This window comes from Oryza brachyantha, chromosome 11 (genome assembly GCF_000231095.2).
Source record: "Oryza brachyantha chromosome 11, ObraRS2, whole genome shotgun sequence".
Lineage (NCBI taxonomy): Eukaryota > Viridiplantae > Streptophyta > Magnoliopsida > Poales > Poaceae > Oryza > Oryza brachyantha.
Genome location: NC_023173.2, coordinates 2,478,447 through 2,502,688, shown reverse-complemented (window position 1 = coordinate 2,502,688; position 24,242 = coordinate 2,478,447). Strand labels below are relative to the sequence as shown.

General features: G+C 41.2%; 5 protein-coding genes across 5 annotated transcripts; 2 read left to right on the top strand and 3 right to left on the bottom strand.

Annotated features, from left to right (window-relative positions):
* The first annotated feature begins 3,091 nt into the window (after positions 1-3,091).
* Positions 3,092-5,220, top strand: LOC121055826 (ethylene-responsive transcription factor ERF110-like). The gene is made up of 2 exons (XM_040529184.1): positions 3,092-3,359; positions 4,553-5,220. Exons 1-2 carry the CDS (start codon positions 3,092-3,094, stop codon positions 5,218-5,220), a joined length of 936 nt encoding a protein of 311 aa, XP_040385118.1.
* Positions 5,221-8,734: 3,514 nt separating this feature from the next.
* Positions 8,735-12,367, bottom strand: LOC102705017 (RNA-binding protein FUS-like). Its single transcript, XM_006662701.3, has 9 exons — positions 12,261-12,367; positions 11,133-11,257; positions 10,450-10,530; positions 10,273-10,361; positions 10,110-10,184; positions 9,933-9,991; positions 9,780-9,839; positions 9,174-9,425; positions 8,735-9,091 (listed from the first exon to the last, which is right to left on the bottom strand). Exons 2-9 carry the CDS (start codon positions 11,253-11,255, stop codon positions 9,024-9,026), a joined length of 807 nt encoding a protein of 268 aa, XP_006662764.1. The 5' UTR covers positions 11,256-11,257; positions 12,261-12,367; the 3' UTR covers positions 8,735-9,023.
* Positions 12,368-14,388: 2,021 nt separating this feature from the next.
* LOC121055719 (60S ribosomal protein L3) lies at positions 14,389-17,594 on the bottom strand. The gene is made up of 6 exons (XM_040528700.1): positions 17,516-17,594; positions 17,238-17,347; positions 16,268-16,378; positions 15,664-15,968; positions 14,948-15,357; positions 14,389-14,851 (listed from the first exon to the last, which is right to left on the bottom strand). The coding sequence occupies exons 2-6, from the start codon at positions 17,320-17,322 to the stop codon at positions 14,593-14,595; spliced, it is 1,170 nt and encodes a 389-aa protein (XP_040384634.1). The 5' UTR covers positions 17,323-17,347; positions 17,516-17,594; the 3' UTR covers positions 14,389-14,592.
* An 899-nt stretch (positions 17,595-18,493) lies between these two features.
* LOC102704460 (syntaxin-61-like) lies at positions 18,494-21,021 on the bottom strand. The gene is made up of 7 exons (XM_006662699.3): positions 20,806-21,021; positions 20,083-20,196; positions 19,727-19,840; positions 19,478-19,635; positions 19,156-19,246; positions 18,913-18,978; positions 18,494-18,793 (listed from the first exon to the last, which is right to left on the bottom strand). The coding sequence occupies exons 1-7, from the start codon at positions 20,857-20,859 to the stop codon at positions 18,683-18,685; spliced, it is 708 nt and encodes a 235-aa protein (XP_006662762.3). The 5' UTR covers positions 20,860-21,021; the 3' UTR covers positions 18,494-18,682.
* A 1,045-nt stretch (positions 21,022-22,066) lies between these two features.
* Positions 22,067-22,567, top strand: LOC121055738 (egg cell-secreted protein 1.2-like). The gene has a single exon (XM_040528771.1). The coding sequence runs from the start codon at positions 22,067-22,069 to the stop codon at positions 22,565-22,567; it is 501 nt and encodes a 166-aa protein (XP_040384705.1).
* The last annotated feature ends 1,675 nt before the right edge of the window (positions 22,568-24,242 follow it).

Here is a 24,242-nt window from a genome sequence, read left to right as displayed (position 1 = left end):
AATGATTTGAGGTCATCAGTTAGATATCAGAGATGTCATGTCTGTAAACTCAAGTGCCCTTGTCAATTATCTGATTATTACTGTTTGCCTTTAAGTACCATCCCCATACATATCAAAGTAGCCAAAGATTTTGCTACAGTTTTGCGGCAGATTTATCCGCATGGATTTAGAGATAAGGACGTATCAAGACCTGAGAGCTAAAAAAAAAAGGGATTCAAAGGCATTGACCGGTCATCTGATGGATGGATGATGTGATTCTCGTCCTTACAAGGCCTTGTTTAGTTTTTAATTTTTTTTTAAAAACATTGCATCGAATTTTTGACACCTAAATAAAGCATTAAACATAGACGAACCAAAAACTAATTGCACAGTTATGGAAGAAATCTTAAGATGAATCTTTTGAGCCTAATTAGTCTATGATTAGTCATAAGTGCTACAGTAACCAACATGTGCTAATAACGGATTAATTAGACTCAAAAGATTCGTCTTGCTGTTTCTAGGGTAGCCGTGAAATTCTTTTTTCATTCGTGTCCGAAAACCTCTTTCGGCATCCGGTCAAATATTTAACGTGACACTTCTTCCAAAAATTTTCTCCATCTAAACACCACCTAGGAGAAAATTTTTAGAAAAAGTGTCACGTCGAATATTTGACCGGACGTCGGAAGGAGTTTTCGGACACGAATGAAAAAACGAATTTCACGGCTAGCCTAGAAACCACGAGACGAATCTTTTGAGCCTAATTAATCCGTCATTAGCACATGTTGGTTACTGTAGCACTTATGGCTAATCATGGGCTAATTAGGCTCAAAAGATTCGTCTTAAGATTTCTTCCATAACCGTGCAATTAGTTTTTTAGTTCATCTATATTTAATGCTTTATTTAGGTGTCTGAAAATTCGATGCGATGTTTTTGGAAAAAAAATTTGGAAACTAAACAAGCCTAAATCTCTCCTGCTGCCTTCGTGATACCAAGCTAGTAGGGTCCAGAACTGTATGGTCGTCTATGGATTAGTGTGTTGGTCGTATTTTTCGAAGGTAGTGCATAATGATAGTCTTAATTGTTTCGGCAAGTGTTTTCTCAAGAAAAAAAAATCAGAGTTAAGGGAGGAGCAATGCACAAAATAAACCATGACAAGACTAATACTCGCTCTCTCTTTCTTCTCTGCTTTTTTTCTATCTATTTATGCTTATAAGCTAAAATTTAATTTTTTTATTTTAAATTTAGAGTTGATTTTAGAGTTTTTTTATCTTACTTTATTTTTAACCTTTACATTTAAATTACTAAGAGCACATATATAAAAGTTTTTTTCATAAATTATTTTTCATTTGTAAATATGTTGGTTTTTCCATAAATAGCCAAAAGATGACCCCTCTGATACAAAGTCAAACATAAAAATTCTGATTCAGTTTACAAGTATGTTTTTGAGTATATAAAAACTATACCAGAAGATCCGCGTAGTATCTTACAAGAATTTGATGACCCAAGTTTAATCTCCTGTAATTTCTATAATAAAAGTAGTCCTATAAAAGTGAATACACACAGGCCATCAAGTACAACTCGTTTCTGACGAACTGTCAAGAAGCAACAAGAGCACCAGCCCATGTTTGCAGTAGTCTTGGTTCACCGTTCTGAAGAAAAGCTGTCTCAGGCTCTCAGCTCCTTCATTCAGGACATGAAAAAAAAAGGAACAACCACCTTAACCAAAAAATGGTGAGAGAAACGAAATGGAAGCATAATGTGAAATTCAGGTTGACAAAAAGACCCCACATGTTTGTTCGATGTCTAGTTCTTGTCTGATTCTTTCATTCACCAATTCTGATTCCTCCCTCTCTTTGGCCGCCTTTACTCTCAAGTTTTGCTGACGAAAAGCTCACATTCGATGTCGGCAAACTGCAAAACCATTATCTTACACATGATAGACTTTCAGTCAGTTCAGGGAACTAACTCATAATTATAATAGATTAGTACTAGTATCAAATGTATTATAACCACAGCATGATAACTAAGGAATGTGATCCAATCATCAAAGTGGCGAACAATCGAACAAGTTCAGAGGAAATTCCCTGGGGATGCCAAATTTCAACCACAGACTGCACAGAATGATTGAACAACGTATTTATAAATAAAAAATAATTTACATATAAATTTTTTATATATGTATTCTTAATGATTTAGAAGTCAATGCTGAAAAATAAACTTTGATAAAAAAAATCTTAAAACCAATTTTAAATCCAAAGTTGAAAATTAAATTTTATCATATAAGTATAAATAGAAATAAAAAGACGGGGATGACGATGAAAAATACCAAGCGTTATCACGTAAACCTATCCTTTTGAGACACGTGCATAAATAGGAAAAGTGAAATATAGATGATGCCCAGGGTGCAAGCTGCAAAATGTTCAGGAAAAGTAGCATATGGCAAGCATCTACTACTGAACAAGAAAGCAGGCAGGCAAAGCACCAATCAGGAAGAAATTAGGTCAAACCCAACTTGAATATACAGTCAAAACGGCGTCTAATTAAGCTAGTGTGAATCTCCCTGCAGCCAGCAATTAGTTGTTTACAAGAGACAAATTTGCTCCCAAATTCTCCTCCATTTCATATTTTTTATAAAAATGAAAAAATAACAAAAATATCACACATTGTCAGCCGGCCCTCTTCACACTGTTCATGTTTCTCTTTCACACTCACTGTTTCTAGATAAATACGAAGCAAATTCGCATCAAAAACTGGGCGAGAATTACACAGAAAACCAAGCAAAATAATATCACTATTACGAATCTAACCTTCTTTAAAAATCAAATTAGAAAGCAAGCTGATGATGAGATAGAGAGACAAGAAATCAAAAGGGCAAAAGAAAAGCAAGATTTCCAGGTGCATTGAACCCTCGCCGTCGGCGACCTCACTGTGCCAAAGACGGCGAGGCTCCTTCGACGGCTCGGATCCCGCCACGTGGCCGCCTTCCCGGCCGCCCGCCGCCCTATATAAGCTGCGTTGCAGGCTGCATGGTGTGGACGACGACGACGACGACGGCGGCGGCGACGAAGACGCTGTCACGTACGTACCCCGGCGACGGACGGCGGCCGTGTTCATGTGCTGCGGCAAGGTGGCGACCCCACCGGGACCGCCACCGCGGCTGGCCGTGGCCGGCGGCGAGGAGGGAGAGGAGGAGGCGGCGGCGGCGGCGGGGGGGATGTTGTCGAGGCGTGAGCAGGCGAGGGAGATGACGGTGATGGTTTCGGCGCTGGCGAGGGTGGTCGCTGGCGGCGGCGGCGGCAGCGCGGAGGAGGCGTGGTGGCCGGCGGCGTACGGGCACGGTGCACCGCTGCCAACGTCGTCTGCGTCCTACGTGGCTCACGGTAACGAAGCTTAATTACTAATCATGCCCTAATCACTCTTCGTCACAGTATTATCTCTTAATCTAGTGTGATTAGCATCATGCACATAGCAGCTAGCACAAGTGTTCTGCGCATTTCTTCTCACCAAGAACAGAGCAAATTTCATCTGACAGTTTCAAACTTTCAGAAAATTTGTAACTTGCATTCCTCGTTTAGTTCTCAACTTTTTTAAAAAATATAAATATAAATATACATACAACATTTATATGTCTTGCTAATATTTTTCGATTATCATTTGAACGCATAGTTGCATGGACTTTGTTGCTTTGATGTTTTTGTCCAGATATTCTCTACACATCTCCTCGTGTTTCTCGCTCTAGTTCTTCACACGTCGCTAGTAGAGAGGGTTAGATGGATTAAATGGAAGAACGTGGCTGTCAACAAATCCAAGAAATAATTATGGAATGGACAATGCGAATAAGGACGACAAATGATTCCAAATGTGCCTAATTAAGGTACACTTTTTTTATTAAAAAGATTAAATTACCGTGGAATATCACCACTCGTTACCTTGGGACTCAAATTGGACTTCATTTTGTCGCTTGGTTACATGGTTTACATCGGTCTTTTTTTTCTATCTGAAAAACCAGTCCCATTGGTTCACCACGATTTTTGGTCAACCCTATGAAAAGCCAACCAAAATTGTGTCGGTTTTCTGTAATTATCATGATTTTCGATCGATATTTTAAAACTCGTGTAGTCGCTACACACCAAACTCCATTTTCTTTATTATTCTTGATAAAAAAGGGTTTGCTAAGGCATTTTAGTGAAATTTTATTACACACGATGTTGAATATCCTGGAGAAACAGAGAAAACAACGCTAGAGGAATAAACAAGTTTTAAGAGTGTTGGCCAAAGTTGTTAAAGATAAAATAGAAAATCTTGTATATAACAAACTTATCATAATATATATATTTTTAAGGAATTATACTAATATACATCTAAGAGTAATTTTATAGTACTTGAGAAGGTACCATGAAATTAAAATTTTGATATCTCTTGGTACCTGAGTACTATTTTAATACTAAATTTTAAAATTTTAGTATCTTGTACCTACTCAAGAGCTATAAAATTCCTCTACATCTAATTATCATCACTACTACCACGATTCCACGTAACCTTCGATACTCTGTTTCTTGGTTGGATTTTGCAGAGCTCACAGCGGCCACGGCGAAGGCGACGACGTCGCCGCATGAGCAGGCCTCTTCGCCGTCGTCCTCGTCACCCGACGCCGGCGTTGCGGGGGCGGCCAGGAAGCGGTACCGCGGCGTCCGGCAGCGGCCGTGGGGGAAGTGGGCGGCGGAGATCCGGGACCCACAGAAGGCGGCGCGCGTGTGGCTCGGCACCTTCGACACCGCCGAGGCCGCCGCCCGGGCCTACGACGCGGCGGCGCTCCGCTTCCGCGGCTGCCGCGCCAAGCTCAACTTCCCGGAGGACGCCGCGCTCCTGCCGCCCGGGCTGCCGCCGCCGCCGACACGAGCTCCCGCGCCGGCGCCCACGGAGACGGCGTCGTCGTCGCAGTCGCAGGGGATGGTCGGCGCGGAGTACTCGGAGTACGCCAGGTTCCTGCAGGGCGCCGGCGAGCCGCCGGGCTTCCTCGAACAGGTGATGGACTCGCCTCAGCCGTCGGCGGCCGGCGCGTCATCGGCATCGCCGTCGTTTCCGTTGCTCTACAGCTTTGCGCCACATGGACGTGACAGTGAACCCCGCCCACCACCCGGGAGCGGCGGTGCCGGCGGCGGTGGGACGGTCGACCCGCCGCCGGCGACATGGCCGGACTCGGGGTGGCGCGCGCCGCCGCCGTGGGACCCATCAAGATAACGCGGGAAGGATCAGTTTGGAGTTTGGACTGTCTTTCACCCTCCATGTGTAGCCATGTTGTAGCACTGCCATGCCGTTTTTTTTGCCGTTTGTATTTCCCGCCATAATTCTATCTACGTTCGTTGATTGATTCAACTTGGATTTGTACTTGAGATTGTAGTTGCATTCTCTTAAATTAGACCAAAACAGTTTTAAACTATCAAAAAAAATGCTCGAATCCTCTTCTCCAGCTATATTTTTTACTTTAAGAATGTGCGTGTAAATGATGATATTATTTTTGAAGGAAAAACTTTTCGCATACGAGTTTCTTATGATCCTATCTGACATCCATTTTTTTGACTTTATGATAATTCAGCAGAAAAGAACACACGATCAACAAGCCATCAGCGAGGGGATTCTTTTGATTTTTTTTTTAATAAGTTCAAATCAGACAAACTCACACCCACATACATTCACATTGGTTGGGCAGAGATTTTCTAATATCCTGGAGATTTATCAGACACATCTTGACACTAGCTAAACATGGAGGAGTGATGGAGGTCTGAGTCCAAGCTTGTCACATCAATGGCGCCGCTGCCGTCTTCCTTTGTGTACATCTCTCTCCAATCAGTCCACACTAAGGCTGCGTTCAGTTGTAACACTAATAACCTAGATTTCTCTTTTTTTTGCGTGTGCATGCTTTCCAAATTAATAAATTATGTGCTTTTGTAAAAATTTTCTATATAAAAGTTTTAAAATATCGTATTAATCTATTTTTAATTTTTCATATTTAACAATTAATTAATCATATACTAATCTATTAATAAGTTTTTCATGCTGGATAACTTACCTTAAAACTACTTGAAACGAATCCGGTGTTAGGAGTGGATCTAGTATAAAGATGGTGGAGACTCGAGCTTCATTGATCTGTTAGAACTATATGAGCCCTAGCTAAATCTCTACTAAAATTTTAGATTAAATATTAATAGAAAGACGAGTTAAAGTTTTATCTAGCTTTTCATTCCCTGTGTGACGGCATTGACCGCACTTTACTCTGGTCAAGCCATTACACATCAAACGAGACGGATCGTTCTCGTTTTTCTTGGTCTTCTGATCAAAATCAAATACGCGTTCAATCTCAGCAGCAACTCGTAGACTCCGGATAAAATCTGCGTACGACTTCTGCCGCTGTTTTGTTTTCGCTGGTCGTAGTTCAAGGCCCTGTTTAGTTTTAAAAAAATTTCTCAAAAATATTACATCGAATTTTTAAACACCTAAATAAAGCATTACATTAGATAAAACAAGAAACTAATTACATAGTTATGGGACAAATCGTGAGATGAATCTTTTGAGTCTAATTAACACATAATTAGTCATAAGTGCTACAATACCCATGTGTATTAATAATAGATTAGTTAGCCTTAAAAGATTCGTCTCACGGTTTTCACGGTTTACAAGGGTGCCGTGAAATTCGTTATTTTATTCGTGTCTAAAAACCCCTTCGGACATCTAGTCAAACATCTAGCGTGACAAAAAAAAATTTTATTTTCCTCGACTAAACACCCATGGCCGTCATCTGAAGACAGCAACGTGTGTATGAACTCTGGACTTCAGCCAGAAAAAGGGATACTGACTGACTGAAACATTAGTATTCATAAATGAAATGTTCATAGATTTATGACCTAATTACAGATCTTAATCCTGGTTCGGTAGAGCGGTGGACCTAGAGGCAGTTCACTACCGAATTCACGGGACTTGTATTTCAGTCCATGATTTATATATTTTGGTGCAAAAGGCTTTCAGGACCATATTTTGCTTTTTATAAGCATACACATAACGGCTTATTAATAAACTATAATAAAAAACTCCAAAATCATCTTGAAATTTAAATTTTAGATGTTAAGTATAAGCATAAGCAAAACAATAGGAATACGGAGGTGATAGTTTGGCAAGAAAAAAAATGAAACAACATATTTAAAAACGAAAAATAATATATAAATATATAGTTTATTTACATGTTCTTAGCGAGTAAAAAACCATGATTACGAAATTCTAAAAACACTAAAAAATAAAATCTTGAATGGATGAAATCTTGGGTATGAACGCTTGGCGCTTGAGACTGACAGACGTTAGTTGGCGTTAGTATCTGTCGACATGAAAGATGCCAAGAGTGAGCCGGGCACGTTCGCATTTGGAGTTGCAACAAAACACTTCGCAATTTTCTCTCGACAACAGTTAGGCCCTGTTTACTTCTCAAAATTTATTTCTAAAAACATCACATCGAATCTTTAGACACCTAAATAAAACACTAAATATATATGAATATTAAAACTAATTATATAGTTATGAAGAAAATTATGAGACAAATCTTTTGAGCCTAATTAGTATATGATTAGTCATAAATATTACAGTAACCAACATGTGCTAATGACGTATTAATTAGTCTAAAAAACTTCATCTCGCGGTTTTCAGGCCGAATCTAAAATTTATTTTATAATTAGACTATATTTAATACGTTAAATGTGCGATCGTACGCGTCGATGTGACCTTCTACCCAAAAGTTTTTGGGATCTAAACGCAGCCTTAGGTGGTGTTTAGATTGAAAAAAATTTTGGAAGAAGTGTCACGTCAAATGTTTGACCAAATGTTGAAATGGGTTTTCGGACACGAATGAAAAAACGAATTTCACGGCTAGCCTGGAAACCGCAAGACGAATCTTTTGAGCTTAATTAACCCGTCATTAGCACATGTTGGTTACTGTAGCACTTATGTCTAATCATGGACTAATTAGGCTCAAAAGATTCGTCTCAACATTTTTCCGTAACCGTGCAATTAGTTTTTTTTCATCTATGTTTAATGCTTTATTTAGGTGTCCAAAAATTTATTGCGATGTTTTTGAAAAAAAATTTGAAAACTAAACAACGCCCTTAGTCAACTGCAACCCCCATGTTGGCAACGACCGCCGTGTGGCCTTTAACGACCCCAGCGTGTTCACTACAAACATGTGCACGTCAGCATCCAGTATGACGGCCTATCAATCAGGACGGGACGAAAGGACGAAAGGATTCATTGCTTGTTTGGATCAGGAGTCTCTTACGCATCGGATGTTTAGACGGTAATTAGAAGTATTAAATATAAACTGATAATAAAATTAATTACATAAATAAAGACTATTTAATTAGACATATTTTTAAGCTTAGACGGTAATTAAAAGTATTAAATATAGACTGATAACAAAATTAATTACATAAATAAAGACTATTTCATTAGACATATTTTTAAGCCTAATTAAACCATGATTAGTAAATATTTACTGTAGCATCACATTCGTTAATCATGCATTAATTAGGCTTAATAGATTCGTCTCGTGAAATAGTCCAGAGTATGAGGTTGAGGTGGGTTTTATTAATAGTCTGTATTTAATACTTTTAATTAGTATCTAAATATTCGATATGACAAGGACTTAAAAAAAGGTTAAAGTTAGTGGGAACCAAACAGGCCCTCAGCATTCAAAAATCAGAAACCAACAAGGCAAGAAGAAAACCTAGGTTGTTGATAAATACTAAAACAGCACCACATGCTGGTGAGGAAAACACTCCGCTATAGGTGTGTTCGTTTGTTGTTTGCTTTTGCTGACAGGCCTAGCTACAAAAACCAAGATCCAGCCACAAAATTTGCCCAATCAGTCACACGCCACGGGAAGTAAAAAACATACTGATGGGGCATACGGATTCATGTCGAAATCCCCATACAGGAAAGCATTATCAGATGATAAATTTAAGCACACCAGTGCTAAAGCTTCAGAGCAACCTCCTGATTTCATCTTAGAATCGGCCACGCGCACGGCCGCGACCACGGAACGGTCCTCCGCCCCTTCTTCCCCTGCCACGCCCTGTGAAACCAAGGACGAGGTGCCATGAGAAATACGATAGCGAAAACAAGGAAAAATGTTAGCTATGTCAGACTGAGCTTACCGCGACCTGGAGGGGGGTAGTCTTCCGGTTCATCAAAGAATTCGCCCTGATCTTCATAGTAGTCCCCCCTGCCGCCATAGCCATAGTCATAGCCATAACCGCCACGCCGACCACCTCCATAGTAGCCACCACGCCCTCTTCCCCGTCCTCTTCCTCTAAACCGTCCTCTCCCTCTGCCTCTGTAGTTGTAATAATCTCCTTCCTCCTCCCACTCCTCGCCATAATCATAAGCAGGGGGACCATTACTCATGGCTGCACATTTGCTATGAAAGGATTAGCAAACATAAAATCTTGTCTGCAAAATATTCAACAAAATAGCATATACGTTTTTTTTTTCTTTCTTGGGGGTTTAAACTTGCATGTGGAAGAAGACGCGTGACTGAATCTGTAAATGCCGCTATTGCATTTTTAAACAAGGCAACATGGAAAGGAAGTGTCAGAAACCAGAACTTTTATTTTTATTCACTGAGGGGCACTAGGATGGTAAAATCTTCAAAAGCCAGTTCATAAGGTGGCAGGCAACATGGCACGCTAATGGTAACATATAACCATGTGTGTTGTAGCTTAGTAGTTTTGTGCTCGTAGAAGACAAAACAAAGAAGATACCTCTGCCCCTGCCTCTTCTCCCACCACCACGGCCTCTTCCACGACTAGCGGGGAAAGATTCTAAGTTGCAATGAACAAAACTGTTATTGGATGGGGTACTAGTCATATTTAAAGAATGAGGTCAGAATCATGTCAGAAGACTCAGAAAACTACCTTCGTGTTCATAGTCAAAAGCAGGTCTCACTTCTTCATCTGGGATAGGTGGCTGGTACCTAAGCATATAACCAACAATGATCAGACAAATTCAGAGTCAGTTTCAAAATAATAACAGCACCAATAAGGGGATGAAAAGTGGATAAACATATTAGCTCAGGAAAGGGTTCAACTTACCCTGGAGATGACGTATCCAGTGCTTTCTTGGATAATGTTATGGCGATCATTGATACATGCCGGGTTGTCTCTAGGCTGTGGTAAGCATTACAATAGTGTCATGAGCTCTCAATAAGTCTTTCCGTTTTTTCTTTCTGAAAAATACTAAGACAGATATTCTTACGGGAGAAGGCCTTCTTCCAAAGGTTCCCAAGTGTCTGTGATGTCAACTGATTCAGTAGATGTAATCTGATGAAGACCACCAATCCTTCTCTGAACAAAAAGGTAAGTGTAGGTTGAAATAACAAGTAAGAACTTTGGTATTGGATATTACTAGGTACAAGTGATAGTTAGCACTAACCTTGATCAATTCAACAACCATGACTGTCTTGTTAATTGCTCTTCCCATAGCCTTGATAACAATATCATCGTGCCCATTTTCCTGAAGAGAAATAGATGGGGACGAGCATATAATATGATCACAAACTGAAGTTTCATCATACACTCAAATACTGAAAGGATTAAATCCAAATTCATGAGAATATATGGATTCACAAGAGGAATATAGCATTGTTGACAACTGACCACCCAATAAACTTTTGAGGGTAAGGGAACATATGCAAACATTTTCGTGGCAGTTATTTTTCAGAATAAGGAACATATACATAACAAGCTGAAGAAACAGCATATGCAAATGACAAAGGTATCTACACAATCATGTCAATGGAAAGATGTATCTGACTGAGCTGTACATCTGAGATGTCAATAAATGAGCATGCCAAATGCAGATAACAGAGTTTTTGGGGCCTTCTAAGCTAAGTAAATATTTGTATACTTTTCTAGCCATAAAAGCTGGGAGCAAGCAGATACATAAATTAAGATAACCAAACAGCTTGTTAGAGGTAAAATGAAACATTTAGTTATAAATATATCTTATTGTCCACAATGTCAAATCGCAAGCAGATTCCATTATAATTGTTAAAACATAGCACACAAAAGGTTGCTGCTTATTCTAGACCAAATTAGTCATATTGATGGTGTTACCTCAAGCAACGACATTCCATAGCTGATATAGTTTCTCATCCTCCCCTGTGCGGTGATCCTGATCTCATTCTCACTAATTGGTGTCTCATTGCGAGGCTTCTCCACCCTTTGGTATCTATCCATACCTATATATTGGTACAAATTTCAGCATCACAACATCCAAGTAACCACCATAGAAATACTTCAAGAATATAGTGTGATAAATTAAATCGAAATAAGATAGGCACAGAGCAATTGAATCCGAATATAAACTAGCACAATAATTAATTTTCACTTAATTGGTAATATAGACTCGTTCGTACAACAATAAGTGAAATTTAAACAACACCCAATAATTCAAGTCAAAATTGAAATCCCGCAAAGCTCCCAAATAAGATGACTTTCTTTTGAAACTTGATAGTGCTAAAATACTGTGGGATTCACGCAGAAGAGATGAAACTCGGACAAACCGGGGGCACCAAGTATAAACATTTGGCAGGTAAACAGAAAGTTCTCCCGCACACTAATAGATATAAGAGGAGCATTATGATATAAATTAAAAGGTCACAGTGATGTTTGCAAGTGACAGTGTGACATACAGACGAAACTAAGACACTAACACCTGCCTAGGTCATTTGAGCAGCACATCGGCCAGGAACTAATTTCGAGAGCCACCATAGCGTGCCTGCAAAACCCTTCTTCTTAGAAGCTATACTGCTTCCAAAAACGAAGGCTAACGTTTCCAAGCCGCTAACCACAAGCGCAGGGGCACCCAATCCAGCCCTGATGGACCAATTCGAGGGTAACATGATAATAAAAAGAGAGAGCGCCCCGAGAAAAACTCCAACATCGCCAAATCGAATCCCCACGAACATCGCCGCACGCAGAGTCCCCAAAACCACCCCCCAACGATTCCCAGCGCCGCCACCCACCGACCAGACCTTCCCCCGCACCTGCGGCGCGCGGACGGGGAGGAGAGGAGAGCCACGGGGACCACACCACACCACAAATCGAGCCCTAATAAACCGTCAACGCCGCCCCGCCCCGCCCCCACCCGAACCGAATCCACGGCGAGTCCCCCAGAAAAACAAATCGCGGTGGGGTAGAGGAAGGGGAAGGCGAAGGCGAGAGGGAAGAACAAAATCGCACCTGGCCTTCCCTTCCGATTCGGCTCCGCTCGCGCAGCCGCCCTCCTCCTCGTCTCCTCCGCTGCGACCCTGCGACTCTGCGAGGCGGAGAGGAGAGGAGAGGAGAGGAGAGGAGCTTTCAGTTCAGGTGGTTGCAAAGACCGGGGGGGTTGCGTCCCGCTTCCCCCGTACGCGGTGGGCGCGGCGCACGTGGGGCCGCCGCCACGTGGGGCGATTCAGAGCGTCGGATTGGGGCGATGGGTGGTGCGGATTGGGGTCGGTCCATGGACAGGGCGCGGGGAGCGGCGGGAGGGCTAACGGGTGGGATAAGGGCGCCTGGTTCGAGGATAAGGGCCCCGGGTTTTGCACTGCCACCGTGGTGGTGGGGCCGCCTGGGGAGGGGGGTGTGGGCCACAGGTGTCAGTGATTCTGGTCGTGTGGTCTTTTGTCTTTGTGCGGGTGTTTCACTGCGCGCCACGTGTCAAGGTGATTTTGCCACTTGTGGTGTTTTGCACGCGCACATGCACCGTGCGGTAAATTTCGCCACTTGTAAGTTTGCGCTGTGCACTGGTCCGCTGGTCGTACTACACGGTGTTTTTTTTTTGTTGGCAGCTTTTTTACGCTGCGTTTTTTTGACATTTTTACGTGTTAACCATGCTTGTGAAGCGTAGATAGGAATCCTAATTTTGTGCCTCTTTTAAAACGGACGATTGGGAAAATGGGACGTTGGTAGAGTGTCACCTTGCCTATTCGCCCGTATATGGCTGAATACGTTCCAGGGACATATTGAGACAATATATCACTCGAGTGTTATTAAGCTAATATGTCTAGAGATTATATGGAGGCAATATGTCTCAGGAGTGTTATTAAGGCAATATATCTCGAGAGCATGTTGAAACAATATGCGCTGGGAACGTGTTGGGGCAATATGCCTCGGATAAGTGTTGGAGCATGGGAGATGCATAAGTGTCTATATGCATGAAGAACAGGACCACCCAAGGGAGACTTAGCAAGACGGGATGAAGCTTGTTGGATCCAACTTCCAAGTATATTCCTACAAAATACCTGGAGAACAGCACTGAAGTACTAAGGACAGTTGGTAAAATGGTCTCAAAGAGCTAGGGACATTAAGGTTGCACCCTTGCGCTCTATTAGTAAATTCTAGTAATTGTACAAGGAAAATTTGGGATTATAAAAACCTATACCCCTACCTTATAATATTCAAGTTTAATAAAATGCATAGTGCCGAGATATTTAATTATTTTCTACTTTTGAGTTTTTTATATGCAACTAGCATATACATTTGTATTCGTGACATATAGTCACAACATGGGATAAACAGGAAAACATATGCTATTAATAAAATCAAAATATAAACGGTGAATGCAAAACACGTGAATGGTCCAAAGCATACTTGTCACACCTTACCCATGTCACATTTTGTTACTATAGGGTTTTTTTTTGCCTTTTTTAAAAAAATAGCTAAATAACATGTTTGAAAATATAATTTATAAATAATTTTTTCTATATGTATTGTTAACGATCTAAAAGTTAAAGCTGAAAAATAAAATGCAAAAAAAAGAAACCCCAAAATCAACTCTAAATTTTTTATTAAAAATTTAAATTTTGATTTATAAGCATAAGGAAAGTCGAAAAGATGAGAATGGTAATATTTAATTGATCACCACGGTTATAAAATGTCACATTTTAGCAGCTCATGAACTCACGTGTCATACACTTTTTTTGGTTTAAATTTGTGGCTAACAAATTGTTGGCCACAATTTGTATGGCATACATATGTGTGGCAAGTTTAGCCACTTACCAAACAATTCTTTAAAAATATTATATTCTCACGTTTCATATCCTAAGAATTTCTAGTATAGTATATTGATTCATGTGTATCTATGCATTCATCTGAATGTATATGTTGTACATGTTACATGTGTATGTATATGAATGAAGTACGAGAGAATGACTTGTGCAAGAGGATAGAGTTCTTACTAGCTTTTCTCTTTTATCGATATGAATATGTTTATATTGGAGTTCAGGTAAGAATCCTACGCAGGACGAGAAAATATTTAGCCCGAAAATTATGTGCTTAATAGCGAATTCAGTTCAGTATTCCCAAACATCAGACGGCAGGTTGAAACAAGCAAAACTGCATTACCAGATTTAATTCATTTGGTTCAACGTTAGTTAATGGTGGACACGGCAGAAGAGTGCACGAATTCATAGATAAACAGGTCCGGAAAAATCCGCTACAAAACTTAATACCGGAAAAGAGAAGAGAAGAGAACACAGTATAGAGTGACGATCGTTTTGACAAATTCTGGCTTTTGCTGAGGAACAGCAAACTAAGCCTTGAGCTTGCCGAAGAACCTCTGCTTCTCGTCGGTGGTCTGGAAGCGACCGTGCCCGAACTTGGACGAGGTGTCGATGAACTTGAGCTTGATCTCCTCGAGTGCCAAACGAGATGTCTGCTTCAGCAGGGACTGGCGGAGGGTGACGACCCTCTTCTTGGGGCCGACGCAGCAACCCTTGATCATGAGGTAGTCGCCCTTCACAACACCATAGTGAGGGAAGCCACCCATCGGAGTGATGTCCTTCTCAGTCCTGGATAAAAAAGCTCAATTAACTCTCATGCACAAGAGATTCAAGATCATATCTAACATGAAGAGCTGGCATCAAATGTGTTAAAGAAATACCAACCTGTCAAATTCAGTGCAGGCAGCATGGCTTTCCTGGCCAGCCTTGCCGATCTTGTAAACTTTCTTGTTCATCTCAGTACGGTGGTGGTATCCATTCTGACCAGCACGAGCAACAGTGTAGGAAACCCTAGCAGGATGCCAGGCACCAATACAGGCAACCTTGCGGAGACCCCTGTGGGTCTTGCGGGGAAGGCGAGTGACACCCCAACGTGTGACAACACCTTCATAACCCTTACCCTTGGTGACACCAATGATGTCAATCATCTCATCCTTCTGGAACACAGAATCAACTGGGACTTCCTTCTCAAAGAACTTGTAGCCATAGTCCACCTTATCGGCAATGGTGCCACCATTGATTTGGATCTCCATGAGGTGAGCCTTCTTCTGCTTTAAGCCCTTCATCTTCCTAATCTGAACCATGTAAATACCACAATCAACATTAGCTCTTTGATAGATTATTGCAGCAGATTATCTACTTGACTACAGGGATAAATTAAACATTTTGAGAAACAAACTTAACAAATAGTTTAATGCAATTTGTCTAAGCAATGCAGTAGAATTTTTCTGAGAAAACACATTTCTTAAAGCATGGACTAAACAATCAATTTCAATAATGCAGTTAATAAACTGAAAACACCAGGGCCAGCACACTAAGCTCCCAGACAACAAAACTGGACAGATGGGCTCAAAACACACTAGCAACAGTAAGTTCCTGACCTGTGTGTGCACGATAACACGGACAACAGAAGCATATTTCTTCATCTTCTCAAGCTGCAGCTGGATTTCCTTCTTGCCAGCATCACTGTCATACTTAAGAGCATACTTGGTGAAAGCCTTCTTCTTGCTCTTGCACCAGTTCTTGTAGAACCTCCTCCTTACTTCTTCACTAAGATGCTGAGCCCAGACAGAGTTGAGACTGCGCAGGCCACGGGGAGTCTTCACATAAGCCACAAGTCCAACAACAACAAGAGGAGGTGTCTCAATGATGGTAACAGCCTCACAGGTCTCCTTCTTGTGGAGCTCTGAAAAGCATCAAACAAATGACAATATTAAATCACTTCGTTAGTACGTGAATTCAGCTGAGACAGACTAAAATTCTAGTACTAAAGTCTTGGCTAAAAGACAGTACTCAACTATACAACTGCTGCATCTAGTACACATTCTAAAAGGAATAGCTACCATAATTCGGAATATTACGTTATTCCAAGTAAAAATAATTAGAAATACAACTATGGCAGTTCCTTCTTTAGGATAAGTGAATGTAATTGCATCTATTTTCAGACTGAACAGAATATTGGCATTAGAAAATCGAGATACATACTGGAACCAGGCTTTTCGACCTCACGCACAATGTGCGTCATTCCAGCCTTGTAACCAACAAAGGCAGTGAGGTGGCATGGTTTGGAGCTGTCATCCCTGGGGAATGACTTCACTGCAATAACAGAGAGCACAGTGTCAGATTCAGATCGCTAGTTTGATCATACAATGACGAAGCTTTCCCAGGAAACAAACAATTGACAGTGCAAAACGCCACTTAGAAAACCACTGGAGTGATAAAAATCTATAGCATAAACTAAGGCTGCGTTCGGTAGATAGGATAAGTTAACTTATGCCTTGGCACGAAAAACGTAGTAATAGATTAGTACATAATTAATTAATTATTAGTTATTAATAAAATATAAAATAGATTAATATGATTTTTAAAACAACTTTCTTACAAAATTTTTGCAAAAAGTACACCGTTTAGTAGTTCGGGAAGCGTGCGCGCGGAAAACGAGAGTAGCTTAGTTCGGGTACCTGTGCTGCCGAACGCAGCCTAAGACAAAAGATCAATGTAAAATTTTGATATTCTTGACAAGCGAAACAGTAACTTCACCATTTTATAAACCAAAGCGTCAGAATAAAGAAAGAGTAGCATGTAGAGGTATATAGATGGAAATGGAAATGCATTACTGTACTGATGCACCATGCCTTTAGCAGGAATTCTACGAATGAAGAGAGAATAAGGATCATTTCATATGGAATTGTTATATGCAGGTCACAGATATAGAATGAGAATTACACACCGCTCTGCTAAGTTCACTAGGGGGCACAATAATCTAGCCAGGCACATATAAGTACAAGCCTAATTAATCCATACAGCAAGCAAATCTAGGTCACCACTACAATCCTAGTAGTTTCGACCAAAGGATCTCACAAGGTTTCCACTCTTATCTACAGATGGCGCAAGCTCTACAAATCAGCGTACCCTTAAGCACGCGAGCAGAAGAAGAGCAAGTGACTGGGCATACCCTTGCCGCGGTGGCGGGACGAGCGCTTCCTCGGGAGGAAGCCGAGGGACCCGTGCCTCGGGTGCTCGAACTTCCTGTGCGACATCTTCCCGCTCCTCCTCCTCCCTTACCTGCAAAACCCACCGAGAACAACGCGACTCCATCAGATCCGCCACGAAGCAAAGGAACACCCACCCACTGAATCCGCAGGACAAGGCCGGCAACGGAATGGCCTCGCCGGCGCCGACGAGCAGCGGGAATGGAGGGTAGGGGGAGGATGAGATGGGGGGGTTGGTTACCTGGTGGGGGGTGGCGGCGCCAAGCGGAGGTGGTCGGGTGCTTGGAGGCGGAGCAGGGTAAACCCTAGGACGAGCGTTTATAAAGAGGGCCACGAGGACGAGGGTTTTGGTGGGTCGGACGGAAATGCCCCTCCGCGATGAATGGGTCTAGTGCGGGCTTGTGCTGGGCTCCGGCCCAATCACTCTCTCTGCTGGCTAATCGAACATTTTTATTTATATATTTTTTTATTAAAATTAACAAAAATATATATTTCGTTTGACAAAATTACAAAACTAAACCCCCAACACTCGGCTAATGGATGATATATCCGAGCTAGTGGGTGTTTTATATCGCCCACTGGTTGGCCGTTGGGGATTTAGTTTTGTAATTTTTTTCAAACCAGAATATGTTTTTGTTATTTTTTAATAAAAACATATAAATAAAAATGTGGCTAATTATCATTTATTAGCTCCATTTTTATTTTATAAGATTTCTTATATTCATCTAGATTTATAAGTATGTTAACTAATCTGAACACATATATAAAACATATTTGTGATCTCGGATAAATATATATAGGAACAAAATATGTCATACCAGTAATATGGAATGGAGGGAGCAGCGTTTTTTTTTTCCCTTTCTTTTTGCTTATTCTATAACTATGCTCGGGGGGTAAAACAAGTATTTACTCACGAAATTTCCCTCTATCATTCGAGTGATTTTGTGTTCACCGTAGTCATGTAAAGAAAATGAATGAAGCAACTAAAACTAATTTATGAATAAAACTTTTCATGTATATTTTTTACGATTTAAAAGCCAATACTAAGAAATAAACTACGGTGATAAATCTCAAAATCATCTAGCGTCACAAGCCAACAGTCAGACGATTTGACCGCTTTTCCCTTCATTTAAGTGTTATGTAAATGAATAATAAATTGTTGCTTCATGTAGTAGTACATATTCGACTCAAATCGTTTGTAGCTGAAGAGATTAAAAAATGCAGGGGAAAAGAATCATATATCACTTGGGCTGAGCCAGTTTCAAAAGGAAGAAACTACCGACGCAATTACATGGAATGTACTTAAGCCGTCAGTTCTCTGCACTTGATCAGAATACACAATGAATCAAAACTCTGCACTCCGGTATAGTTCTGAACTCAACAAGAACGAAACTACAAGCCGAATTTCTCAAGTCAAGAACACCAAAACGAAAAGAATGATGAAAAGAACCACCAAGAATGCTATCATCATGATCTGCCCTTTCAAGCTGGCCTTCTTCAGGACCATGGCCACCCTTTTCTGCACAAAATACAATGGGGGGAGGGGTTTCAGTTTTTGTTAGAATCCAGGGTCAAGAGAAGCTAGGTGGAAAATATGATCCTATTGTATTTGGTTAGAGCAAAAGATGTAAAGCGTGCCTGCACAAAGTCGAGCCTATTGGACGTAGTTTCCATGTCGAGACTTAGCTCATCCAAAAGTTTTTCCTGCACAAGATCAACCGGAATATTAATAAAAAATTACACCACAAAGGACACTGCTGGTTCCCATTTCAATAACACGATATACACTAGCCGACTAAAAATAACGTATACAATGAAAGATGGTACATAAAAACTAATTGTACAAAAGCAAGAAACGAAATTTAGATCATCACAATTTACCTGTCCAATAAGTTCATCGTGTATGGTGAGGCCTACACCTCCAATTCGCTGGACACTAGCACTAAGCTCATCCAATTCCTCGTCCTGTCGCCTGAAGATGTGCAATTCATTTATCAGTGGTCACTTGACCCACAGTTCCTAGAAGGCAAAAAAACTAAACTAATGGACCAGACTTACAGATGATATCATTGTACACATATAAAGCTCTTGTTAGGAAAATTATATCATTCTATGGAGCAGAAATTATTAAAGTTCTAGTTTGCTCTATGTGAAATTGTGAATAACATAAATCCTAGGAAACTAGATTCTGTTAAGCACTTACTTGATCAGGAGCATCTGCTGGTCGGATTCTGAAGCAATGAAGTCATCATTGTCTTGCGCGATGTGCTGCTTGGACCTAACTAATTCAGAAGGATTGGCTGAACGACTGTACGCATTCTTTTGTTTTCCAGTTTCAATGTACCGCCTTATGGAGACCACCTAGGTTATTTCCACGGTCATTACATGCCACATAAAAATCATTTTATTATGGAAGATCAGGCTCTAGATTAACCATAGTATAAAACTATACCTGGTTACGAGCAGTGCTAGTCCAGTTTCTCCTTTTCCCTATTTCAACATCATTCAGTCCATAGTAAGCTGGATCTCTCTCAGCAACTGAAATAGCTTTCTCCAGTTCAACCACCTTAGATGAAAGGTGCAAGGAAGACACACAGGTCAGCAATGGAGCAAATCAAAGAAATTGGAGGAGTATCCACAGTTTGTAAACATTTGAAACCATTCTGAAGTTTGAATCTTATGTTTTAAGAGTGGTTGCATTGTATTACAAAGATGTAAAAGTACGAAACTTCATAGGGTGGAAAGTCTCTGGGCATGATGGGCTGAAAATTAGTATGATATTAAAAATGCAGTGGTAATCTGACATACCTGCCATTGGATACTTTCACAGCTTGCTATTAGCTCTTTTGTCAGATGCACGTATTCTCCAGTGTTTTCAGGTGTTTGCTTCCACTGGTGAAAAGTATCTTGAACTCTGTCTATCTGGACAAGGATAGGAGAGAGATTATTTTCGCGTCATTAAAGCAATGAAATGCACTTCTTGTATGTGATGCAATGTAACCTTTAGCATCATTGGTAGTGCTATTATTTGCATGAAAATCATCCTAGAAGAGGATGAAATACAACTGTTCTCAAACCTTATAACAGAACACTATCGTCACAGGCAAAAAACTTCGGTACCAAGTACCAAATGAAGATCATGTTAGGTCCAACAGTTGTAACTTGTAAATGCAGAAACCAGAATGCATCACATATGCAGCACACAAACAAGAAGGAGGCAGCTCTCTGCCTCAGATCCATGCATTTGTGATAATCACCACGATGCATTATATATTCCCTGCATTTCAGAGATAACCAAACCAGAGAACCTAGGAAACGGATCCAGAGCTGCAGATTCGAGCAACCCGGAGAAGCTTTAACGAAATCTACACAGCGAAGAACACATGAAAACACCTGTGACCACCGGAATCTAACGCTGCTAGAGATTCACATTCGCGCACAGCACAAAAACAAAAATTGGTTCGGCGGGCATGATGAAATGCGGGGGAGGATCGAGAGAGCGAAGGAAGCGGTGGGGGGTGGGGAGCTCACCGAGTCCTGGATCTCGTCCTTGACGATGTAGAAGGGATCCTGCGCGGGGGTCATCCTCCTCTTGATGGAGCAAGTGTGTGCCCGCGCCCCCAGCTCCCGAACGGAATCTGGCCAGAGGGAGATCGGCCGGGAGGGGGGGAGTGGAGTGACGCGCGAGCTCGCCTCGGCCACCACCTCCTCCTCCGCCGCCGCCGCTCGCCGCTCGCCGCTCCGGTGTGCGGTGGCGTCGCGGAGGCGGAGCGATGAAGCCATGGAGGTGGAAGGAAACATACAAGTCACCGAACTCGTGGGCTGCCTTCCGATGCACCTTGCTGCTGGGCTTTAGGCCCATATGATCTATTGGGCCGTAAATAATTGCTCTGTGTGTGTTTTACTGCACATTAATTCAAGTAATTTGCATTTTTCTTGGTAGAAATACAGCGAGGACTTAGGCCCATTTGACATAGTTGATATTGATGATTTGAAGGATTATTTGTTTTTTATAGTTATTTGAAGGTATAAAACAAATGATTTTATTGCTTATTATACCGTTTAGTAGAGTGAAAAAAGTATTTGTAAAAAAAATCCAAAATCCATAGTAAGAAAAGAGCAATGCTTTACTTTTCCTCTTCCATAATATGAAGTGAAAATATATTTTAATACTGATGCAAAATGATACTTATTTGCTCTCCATGGATAGTTAAGTTCTAGCTAAGCATGTGCTCTCTTTAATTTCATAATTCTTATAGTTTTAGACACAATGGCATAACCAAACTTTTAAAACTTTGGCCTATTAATAATCTTTAAAATACTTAATTTAAAAACACTAGAATATATATATAGACGAGACATAAAGATTATTTTAATAAAAGTAAATACTTATTTATAATAGAAAATCACGATCAAAGATAAATTAAAAAGAACATGTCCTTATCAAAAACGGCCCTAATTATCCAACTACAGCAAGTACGTTTCAAAACTAAAGAAATTATACTGTATCAATAATTTGGCGCAGTAAGAAAATGATCAGTCTCCACCATTGGTTAGTAACTCAGTAAGCTAGCGTTAATGGCAGGCATGCCAATGGACGCCACTACCACTACAATCACAATGGCAGCGATCACTTCGTCTTCACCTTCCATGCATGCATCCACCATGCATGAAGCGTGATGCGTTTCGAGCTCCTCGCGCCCTATATAAGCACCGCAAGCACGCCGGCGTACGTGCAGCTGCACAGTTGAGCACGCCCTCGCAAGTCTAGCTAGCTCGCTCGATCTCACCAATGGCGCGCACCGTGAAGCTAGTCGTCATCGTCGGCGCGCTGCTGGCCGGCGTCGCCCTCGTCGCCGCCGGCCGCGTGGCTGGAGCTACTGCTGCTCCTGCTGAAGCTGCACCGCCGCCGCCGCTGGTGAAGCGGCTCCACGCGTCGTTCGACTGGATGGACGCCGCCGCGGCAGCGGCGGCGGAGGGAGGTGATGGCGGCGGCGGCGGCGGGTGGATGATGGAGTGCTGGAACGCGGTGACGGAGCTGCGGTCGTGCACGGGCGAGATCGTGCTCTTCTTCGTCAACGGCGAGTCCTACCTCGGGCCCGAGTGCTGCGTCGCCATCCGCACCGTCACGCGCCACTGCTGGCCGGCCATGCTCGCCTCCGTCGGCTTCACCGCGCAGGAGGCCGACATCCTCCGCGGCTTCTGCGACGCCGAGGTCGGCGCCGGCGACGCCCCGCCGCCGTCCGCCAACGCTTCCTCTGTCGTTCCCGCTTCAGCGCCGGCGCCTGCTTAACGCCGACGACCACTCGAACACGCTCCCCATGTAATAAAGTATAAAACTGCAATAAATTGTCAAATATGCAACCTCTGCTTTGCATAAAGTTGTCTCTACTTGAGCACTTTTAAAGGGGCAGCAGTCCATTTGCCCATCACTTTGTCGACAAGGATTTCCGTTTCCGCAGTTACCACGGTAAACAAGTTTACCCAGAGATGGTAGTGGTACCGGCATTATTTGTACGAAATTTAGTTGAATTCTAAAAGTATAAAAAATCGATTAAAATTATGGTGGTAGATATTGGCAAAAATATATGTTTTAAATAACGCATTTAACATCGAGATTTATATAGTTCCAAAGTGATCTGAGGAAGGAAAAATCGACAAAGAAAATTTGAGCAGCTGCTGTTCATTGAGGCCCATGTACGTCCTGCCATGGCGAGAAAATATCAATTGTGTTAATGGAGGCTAGCATTTCTACTAATTGATAATGTATTATGATAAATGGATGAATTTTAAATTTCACTTGATATTGATTGTTCAATTAGAAAATCTAAATGTACATATAGCAAAGGTCATTTCGAATTTTTCTATTTGCTATGTACTACAAGTATCACATTTACGATAGCAGTTATTTCCATTTTTTTCATAATTGTTTTTACATTTTAGGGTATTTATATTTATATTTTTTAGAAAGAATTAACCATGGTTTTATCCCTAAACCGCTCGGTAATGGTGTTGAACGCAGGCATCGGCTCTCAAAATGGTTTTGCAAACTCTGCTCTCCACACGGCGTGTAGAAAAACACAACACACGTCCCATGGGCCCCTTCTCAAAACCAATTTCATAGGAATTAGCAAACTGCCCATGCGTTCGACGAAATTCTATTTAAGTAAAATAAGATCCTTAAACTTATAGCGCAGTATCATTTAGATCTATAAACTTAGAAAATACACATTTAGGTCTATGAATTTATTTTAATATACCATCTAGGTCCATGAACTTGTTTTAATACCATCCAAGTCCATGAACTTGTTTTAATGTACTATCCAGGTCTATAATTTTAGACATTAAAACGAGTTAATAGACCTAAATATACATTTTCTAAGTTTATAGATCTAAGTGGTACTGTGTCACAAGTTTAAGGACCGACCATATACTTTACTCATTTTATTTTAAAAGTATCATTAATATGTTATTTCCAGTATGAGAGCATATGAGTTATATTAGACTTTAAAATAAGACCCACAAATTGTGACTGCTCGGCGGCGTGGCAGCCTGGCGCAGCTGCCCGATCGTGTTCTGGTTCACATGGGGTGGTGATCTGCCACCACCCGAGTCTTTTTAAAGTAGTATAGAAATATATGGTTAGTTAAGAAAAACGCTCCATTTCTTCTACGGATGCATGTTTCCTGTTAAAAAGTGTCATTTTCTTTACTACGAGCTCATATAGCAAATACTCACACTCGTAGAATCTTGTTTTAATGTACCGGTATGTATGTTACTGTACTAGTGGTATAGAAAATTATCTCTGGAACAAATGTGGTTGAGAAAACTGTAGCACGTTTCCAATTGAATTCAATAGTCATAAACCGAAATGATTATCTTGAAAGAAAATTAAATTATCTAGCTAAGCATTTTGGTTGCGATCTTTTAGCCTTTATTATTTTTCTGATTTGTGCACATGTTTTCCG

Coding starts and splice junctions, on each gene's coding strand:
- LOC121055826 (XM_040529184.1), top strand. CDS start 3,092: ATGTGCTGCGGCAAGGTGGCGACCCCACCGGGACCGCCACCGCGGCTG. Junction 3,360..4,552: donor TGCGTCCTACGTGGCTCACG/GTAACGAAGCTT, acceptor TGGATTTTGCAG/AGCTCACAGCGGCCACGGCG.
- LOC102704460 (XM_006662699.3), bottom strand. CDS start 20,859: ATGACCCCCGCGCAGGATCCCTTCTACATCGTCAAGGACGAGATCCAG. Junction 20,197..20,805: donor AGGACGAGATCCAGGACTCG/GTGAGCTCCCCA, acceptor ATCCTTGTCCAG/ATAGACAGAGTTCAAGATAC. Junction 18,794..18,912: donor ATAGGCTCGACTTTGTGCAG/GCACGCTTTACA, acceptor TATTTTGTGCAG/AAAAGGGTGGCCATGGTCCT.
- LOC121055738 (XM_040528771.1), top strand. CDS start 22,067: ATGGCGCGCACCGTGAAGCTAGTCGTCATCGTCGGCGCGCTGCTGGCC.
- LOC102705017 (XM_006662701.3), bottom strand. CDS start 11,255: ATGGATAGATACCAAAGGGTGGAGAAGCCTCGCAATGAGACACCAATT. Junction 10,362..10,449: donor TGGTTGTTGAATTGATCAAG/GTTAGTGCTAAC, acceptor CTTTTTGTTCAG/AGAAGGATTGGTGGTCTTCA. Junction 9,426..9,779: donor GAGAAGAGGCAGGGGCAGAG/GTATCTTCTTTG, acceptor GCAAATGTGCAG/CCATGAGTAATGGTCCCCCT.
- LOC121055719 (XM_040528700.1), bottom strand. CDS start 17,322: ATGTCGCACAGGAAGTTCGAGCACCCGAGGCACGGGTCCCTCGGCTTC. Junction 16,379..17,237: donor GTCCCGCCACCGCGGCAAGG/GTATGCCCAGTC, acceptor CTGTTATTGCAG/TGAAGTCATTCCCCAGGGAT. Junction 14,852..14,947: donor GCCTGCACTGAATTTGACAG/GTTGGTATTTCT, acceptor TTTTTTATCCAG/GACTGAGAAGGACATCACTC.